Source organism: Anarrhichthys ocellatus, unplaced genomic scaffold, assembly GCF_004355925.1.
Source record: "Anarrhichthys ocellatus isolate YVR2014 unplaced genomic scaffold, GSC_Weel_1.0 scaffold2424, whole genome shotgun sequence".
Classification (NCBI taxonomy): Eukaryota; Metazoa; Chordata; class Actinopteri; order Perciformes; family Anarhichadidae; genus Anarrhichthys; species Anarrhichthys ocellatus.
Genome location: NW_022282398.1, coordinates 1 through 7,695, shown reverse-complemented (window position 1 = coordinate 7,695; position 7,695 = coordinate 1). Strand labels below are relative to the sequence as shown.

Below are 7,695 nucleotides of genomic sequence, written 5' to 3'. Positions count from 1 at the left end.
ATGTTCTGGCTATAGACACACACACACACACACACACACACACACACACTATGGAGCCTTTTTGCATTGCTGGGTCAGACTGGGCGTGTTACCAGATTGATCAATGTGACATGATGATGTATTCACTGGAGCATGAAATACTTATGGCAGAACTAGCTGACTGGAATCTCACCTTGTTTTTTTTACTTTTGTTAATTAATATTTCTAATTATTCACATTAGAAGACATTTGATCACAAACTATTCTCCTTTCTCAAAACTTTTTTTTTCAGTCAATAAGCTGCAACAGCTGAAATAATGATATTCCCACAATGCAACAGAGCTGCTTTCCTTTTGTTTTCTGAATCAAGTGATTGTTCTTTCAAAGAGGCAGCATCACTCTCTATATTTTAATGCTGACACTTTTTTTTTTTTTGGAATTCATAATACAATTTCGGTTGCTCTGAAATGATTTCAGCTATTAGTGATGGACTTAGTTAAAGAAAGTACCGTCTGTCTGAACACAGTATTTCATTGTAAAGAGATTCTTACTCTGAAGAAGCCAATAGAGCTTTTTGTCATTGTGTGCATTTAGTAAAGTAACTGAAGTAAATGATATTGAAGCAGAATCAGGGGAGCGAAGAGGCAGTGCGCCCTCTTCTGTTTGCAGCCAGAAACAACATCCAAGCTTCACCTGAGTGCTCACATGAGAACATGTGGAACCTGAAGCAGCCTGCAGCTCTCAGATGGTATGAACACTGAGAATAAGACGTTGTGTGTGAGGACGAGCCACGAGCAGGAAGCAGGCTGCTTTTTGTTCAAATGCTGCAGCATATGCTTTGGCCAGAAAGCAGCATTTGTTCTGCCTGGTGTGTATGGGCTAATTAAGTGAAGTGTTATTCTGATGGTTTTCACTCACTTCATATTCATCATTTGCGTTCTGATATTGAACACGAACTGTTATGCATGCAGCAACACTTTGAATATTGCCAAGAAATTTGCAGGCTGGGACACATACACGTGTGTGTGTGTGTGTGTTTGTGTGTTTGCTGAAGCCAGGCTAGCACCTCCTCCATAGAAAGACATGTGGACAGGGACAGACAGACAGACAGGGACAGACAGACAGACAGGGACAGACAGACACACAAGGTGCAGAGAGGAGGATCTGCAGCTGGAGGAAACAGCTGTCAGGTCACACTGTCTCCTTGGATCACATTGATTTTATAGATTTAATGAAGAAAGGGAATCTGGATTCAAACAACAACATTTCTAACATGGGAAAAAGCGAAATGCACAATAATAACAAAAAAATGAAGAACATAATGAACCCTGAACATTTTCTTTTTTCTTTCCTCCACATACAATATATTGCACAGACATCTGCACTGTACCTATCTCGCTGATGCACATAGAAGCATGTGAGGTCGCTTGATATATATTGACATTTCTTGACTTTCATGGGAGATGAATTGTTTTTTCCAGATGTATTAATAAATATACTCACTAGGTTTGAAATGCAGAACATCATTTCTATGAGACGCATTTAGAGCTGCGTCTGTGCTCTTAAAGATTGAATACTCTTTGATTACTGGGGTCATGAGATTTTTTGGTCCTTAAAATAGGGTCCGAAACATAAAGAAATAAGGAAAGAGAGGACTAAACAATGACTAACCAGCTCTTCTCTCCTGTTCCCTGCTGGCTCGCAGCGCTGAGCTGTAACGAGAACGACGGGGAGTCCATGGACCGGGACTCACAGTACAGCTCCAGTCAGAAGACCAAGCGCATGCGGACGTCCTTCAAGCACCACCAACTGAGGACCATGAAGTCCTACTTCGCCATCAACCACAACCCAGACGCCAAGGACCTCAAGCAGCTTGCCCAGAAGACGGGCCTCACCAAGCGGGTCTTACAGGTAACCACAAAAGCCCGACCGCAGGTTCCTTCACGCAGGGAGGAGACAGATGCAAACAAGGGTGCAGGAATTCCACTTGCTTCCAAGGGTAAAATATATGAAGTGAGGTTTTCCTGACAGAAGCCAAATCAGATGCTTTATTTCAAGATAATGCTGTTTTTCATTGCAGTGAAATTCTTGGAAGACAAGCTGAACAAAAACAAAAGCATATTTTTTTGCTTTCTTTTTTAACCTTTTTTTCTTAATTAAATAAAAACAAAATCACAGAATAAGAAATAAAATGAAAAGCTGCACTGAAAAGCAGAAGATATTTTAATTTCCTCAAAGGAAACAAACCTGCTAAAAGTCAACGTGTGTTGAAATTACAATACAAAATGACCTGGGAGTGAAAAGAAAGTCATAAAAACAAAGCAAATTGCAATCTATTTGAGTGGACGATGTGATGTTATGACGAGGATTGAGGGATGAAAATCAAAAAGCTCTGTAGTACACGCCAAGAAAGACGAAGCACACCAGAGCGTTTGATTTCCACAAAAGACGACAGCAAATTATCTGGGGGACCTAGGAGAAGAAAAATGAGACAAAAAGGTTTCTGAATCAAATTCTTTCCTGAGAAGGGAAAAAAATAACAATCATCCCGCTGCTTTAATTAACGCTCGCAGAAAACAAAGCAGTCGTTTTGCTTTGATGCGTTTGAGTTTTCATGCCTGTTATTCCGGTTGAAGCGCCCGGTTCCCATGGCTCCGTCATGATTCCAGCGCTAACGCGCTCCAACACTCAGCTCAGTGCAGACTCACCACATCTCACACACCACTGTTTGTTATCGAAAAAGAGAGCAAAGATTAAATGTAAAAAAAATGTAATTCAAAAATGAAAATAAACATCAGGGGACAATAAGGAGCAGGCTGCTTGTTCTAAAACTGGGGTGCAGGGCCCGCTTGACAGGGTTCACAGGGTCCTCAGCAAACCATTCATTTCATTGCTAATATGAGACTCTGACTCGATGACGGAAATCAGAGCTGCTTTTATCCCAATACACACTTTTGTCTGTGGCTACTACTGTCTTGTCTCCATGACGAGCCATAAACAGCAAAGGCTTTTATAACGTTTGCACACAGAGCGCCCTGGCGTTGTGCTTTTAAAGGTTGACTCCAGTGTGAGCATCTGCAAACAGACTTTAAACCTTTAAACTTTAGACCACACACGAGGAGATGCTCACTGGTGTGTGCTCTTAATTGATATTACACGGCTTTGTGGAATAGCTGATTCTGATTGGTCAGTGATGTCAATCTAGGGTCGGTTCATTTCTGTATAGCAATTGCTATGGACACAGTTCTGATCTCCAGAAACTGCGAGAGGATTATTTCTTTTCACGGAAGGAACAAAATCATTTTTAAATCAATAATTTGGGTCAAATGATCGATTACTTTAGTAAGTAGCGATGTAATAAGTAAGGGATAATGTACAGCGAGCCTGTCATTATCGTGAAATAAACCCCTTTAAGGTGATTCAAGATGCCGCTGTGAGGGCTCGCTGTACATAACTCCACATAGCAAATAGAAAGAGTAGGGGTGTGGTGGGGGTGGAGATAATGTGGGTCTGGTGGGGGTCATAGATAGTTTTCTCACTGCCTAAAAATGTCCCATATGAGTGTTTTCGTTTGTTTGGACCACCCAGCCTTGACTGGAATTTGTCGCTCTTTATACTACATTACCTAACTTCGTCCTTTGCTTGTGCCACATAGGGTGTGACAGCTAATGTAAATCCTCCCCGATGAAAGGTTCAAATGGACCAATGTAGACTGTATAGAAAAAACTATGATCTGTGGAAACGTAAAGCTATGTCGTATTGAAACAAATGATCTTTACCTCAAACCACAGAGTCTGAGACTGTGAGGATGTGTTCCCTCCTCTCCGGCAGCCCTAGGTGTCCATTCATTTTACCACAGTATCAAAACTTCATTTAGATGACTTGATACATGCTTGAGGTCCAGTAGGTTAATCCATAAGAGTGAGCATCATGTCTGCATTCATGAGTGTCACTTGTATGACTGATATGTGCTGATGCAGTTGTAAGTGAGGACTGAGCACAGACATAATGTTGTGTTTCCATAGTGTTTGGTCTGGAAGGGAATGGACTGAAATCAATGCGTGGAAGGAAGTAATAGTAACAGCATGCTGGACAGAAATGGTTGGCAGCTTTGTCTAAATGATTGTAGTGACTGGACTTAAATATGCATAATCACAGGTGTGGTCAGTTAACAAAGTATTGTTAAAAAAATACATGTTTAAAGGTCAGTTCAATAAAATGAGACAAAAACATTTTCGAATTGACCTCGTATTATCTGTCCACGTCTACGTCTACAATAGACGTGGAGGTGAGTGGAACTTACAGCACCGAAAAATGACGTTTGTATAAATTAACACCAACATGTCCTTTCAGAAATGTGTCCTCTTCATTCTTGATAATCCACAGACCATGCAGTTATCGTTGGAATGTACTGGGTCTAAGAAATCCTCCCTGAGGGTTATCTAGAGCAGCAGTGGGAGAGATGCTACTGCAGAACATTTGAACTGCTTTGAGCTCAACAAATGGTGGAGATATTTATCTCACAACCAAATAAAACATAAACTGCATGGCGATAGGTAAATCCAAAATCTATCTTTTGTGTACTGCGGGTGACCTGAACTTGAACAACCCTGCTAAATGTTTTGTTAAATGCTAAATGCTAAAAGCTGCTATAGGATGAACATGGTATCAGTAACAATTGACAGGACGGATTCTGTTGTTTTATTCCTGCAGGTCTGGTTCCAAAATGCTCGGGCCAAGTTCAGGAGGAACCTGCTGCGGCAGGAGAGCACCGGGGGGGACAAGGCATCGGACGGCTCCACGCTGCAGGGCGGGACGCCGTCGGGCCCGGTCTCGGAGATCTCCAACGCTTCCATGAGCCCCTCCAGCACCCCCACCACCCTGACAGACTTGACCAACCCCACCATGCCCACTGTCACCTCCGTGCTCACCTCCGTGCCGGGCGGCATGGACGTCCACGAGTGCCGGAGCCCCACACAGACCACGCTGACCAGCCTCTTCTGATGGACGGAGCCGCCTTCACCACAGCCTCACCGCTACCCCTCCCCCCCCACATTTCCGCTCCACACTACTGGATCTAAAACTGAGCATTGTTGACTACTTCGATTAGAAAAGAGAAGGTAACGGAAACATTAAAAAGATTATTTCACTCTGCTCTGAGCCCATTAGAGACTATTTGCATAGTGAGGCGGCCGAGCCTTACAGTTGGAACAGTTGTCGTTATTTTGATGTTGTTGTCTTGTCGAGAACTGAGGAGACTTGATTTGTATTTTTCAATGTTTACAGAAAGAGACTGCGGGGAAAAAGAAACTGCTTAATTTTTAATTCATTCATTTTTCCAGCACAGTATTTATGTTGTTGTACAAGAGTCACTGTTAGAAGGATTGTAAAAAATCTTTTTTGAAAATCTGAGATTAAACACAGGTTACAATATCCTACGACTGCCATGTGCCTTACAGTCCATTCTATCGATCAGACACCAATGATCAACTCGGAAGAGAGTGTAGGGGGAATGACTTATTGTGTGTGTGTGTGTGCGTGTGTGTGTGTGTGTTATGGTTAGCTCCATGTTTTGTGTGTGTGTCCGCACATGTGTAGTTTACTTACATTGATAAACATTCTGCTTTGATTTCAAATGTTCCTGATGAGTTACTAATTATATTTAATATAGTTTAATAAGAATAATTAAAGTAATTATTCTCTTCGTCTAGAATCTTTTTCCCCATCTTGTCAGGAAGCAAATTGAAGGCCTTTACACACCGGGAGCGTCTTTTTCTGTTTGTATTGCACAACATGTTGTTTTGAACTGTTATTCTTGTCATAAATGCTTTAACACCAACTCAGCAGGTTGTGCAGAACAGGTTGAGTTGCACCTATATTAATAAAAGAGAACGCAGAGGCGTTCATTCGTCCCCCGCTGTGTGTGAAGGCCTTTAAGCAGAGTTGAAAGCTGCTGTGCATGAGGACACAGTGTTGAATGCACTGTTAGCCGAACACATGCAGGTCAACCAAGACAGGGACATTTCAGACATAAATCTTAGACTTTTAATGTGAATTCCCTACCAAATGCATTTATTTATTTATTATTAAGACATTATTTAGCTTTCAATAGTCTTATTTGTCATTTTGCATCCCTGCCCCGTGCACTGATGAGGCTACTGTTTTTAGCTTGTAGGGTAAAACAACAATAATCCACATATTACATTACAATAAGACAAACTCTGCTGTTCTTCCCTGTGCACAGACAATTTAAGTTTTAAACCAGTAACATCATCTGAAACATTTTAAGTGAAAAATATCTATTGTTAGGGTGTCCCTCAAGATAAATCCAAGAATAGCTTTCATTAGTAGTGAAATTAGGCAGAATTATCTCACATTAACCTGTTCAAGGAAGGTTGAGTTCAGATGGTCTGTGCAGGCGGAGGAGAGCTGCTGGTGCGACCCACGGATCAGTCCCAGACTGCTGTCGTCATCCTGATTGAGCTCCTCTTGCTGTGCAGCGTTTGCCCATTCTTGTGCACATCCCCTGGAAAGAAATGAATCTCTATTCATTTTAACACTTTCTTTTCCAAGATATCTGTACACAGAGAGGTGCATTGCTCTGCTTGCTCAAAGGTATTTGAGCAAGTATTTGTGACCAGAGCTATGGGTGGTATTGCATGTATAAATCCATCCTAAACAGGAGTTTTGATACATTTCTGCATCTTGTATTTTTCCCACTTCGGTGTGGTGAAAAATTTAGGATGTCAATACAGGAAAGGTTAGAGGAAACCATTCCACTAAAAAGCCCCAACATTGAAATCATGGCAGCAGACAAAAAACACCTCAGACATTCATCTTTTTTGATTTGTTGACTTTTTTTCGTGCTTTTTCTTCCACTGAAATGCAAACCAGACAGCCGATACATTATGTTTCAATTTGCTTTGAAGGCAGTGAGTTGACATCACTCACACTGTGTGGGGTGGCCTACAAGGCCCTGGTGGCTTCGCTGTCTTTCTTTAAATATTTGACATTGTGAAGACAGACGGTCATGGGAAAAGCAGGTTGACCCCCAGCAGAGATCCCTGGCCCAATCAAAATTGAGCCTTCAATTTTTGGTTTGGTCATATTTCTAACAGCGGCAGCACAGACCTCTACACAGGGAGGCTTTTTTTTTTTGTTCAACTGTTTTTTGTTGTTCTTTTCACATGGAATCCAAATATTTTGCAGGAAAAAAGCGACTTCACGAGAGTGAAGGCATCACATTGTGAGAAACGGGTTGAGGTGCCACTATAAGTGTTATAAAACAACAACAAGAAAGCTCCCTAGTCCGAACCAAACTTTATTACTCCTTTCAATCTTGACAAAGGCAGCAGATCCACTTCTTCCCTTCTTCCCTTTCACAATAAAAGCTCTCTATATATATTATTCACAGGTGAGTGTCTTGTTGTTTCTTTGTCAGGGCCTGGTGTGCTCAGGCCTCAGAGCTTCAGCTGCAGAGTGGCTATGGACACACTTCCAGAGTAAGTAGCACTCAGTTATGGAGTCAGATCAGTTTCAATATTAATGAATGGACACAGAAAGATTGACAAATGCATTTTGTGATTCATATATAAATGACTCTTCGCACAGAAATATTTTTGCATGCTCACAAAAATAGTGACATCATACAGAAATGTAAAAAAATTATTATATATATATATATATATATATATATATATATATATATATATATAT

The 7,695-nt window shown here is 41.2% G+C and overlaps 1 protein-coding gene across 1 annotated transcript; it reads left to right on the top strand.

Annotated features, from left to right (window-relative positions):
- Nucleotides 1–43: 43 nt before the first annotated feature.
- LOC116378332 (LIM/homeobox protein Lhx2-like) lies at nucleotides 44–7,297 on the top strand. Its single transcript, XM_031840184.1, has 2 exons — nucleotides 44–1,890; nucleotides 4,693–7,297. Exons 1-2 carry the CDS (start codon nucleotides 1,642–1,644, stop codon nucleotides 4,981–4,983), a joined length of 540 nt encoding a protein of 179 aa, XP_031696044.1. The 5' UTR covers nucleotides 44–1,641; the 3' UTR covers nucleotides 4,984–7,297.
- Nucleotides 7,298–7,695: the final 398 nt, after the last annotated feature.

Bases quoted from the DNA above. Each gene is read 5' to 3' on its own strand.
- LOC116378332 (XM_031840184.1), top strand. From the start codon at position 1,642: ATGACTAACCAGCTCTTCTCTCCTGTTCCCTGCTGGCTCGCAGCGCTG. The intron at 1,891-4,692 runs GTAACCACAAAA...TTATTCCTGCAG, and splicing joins TCACCAAGCGGGTCTTACAG to GTCTGGTTCCAAAATGCTCG.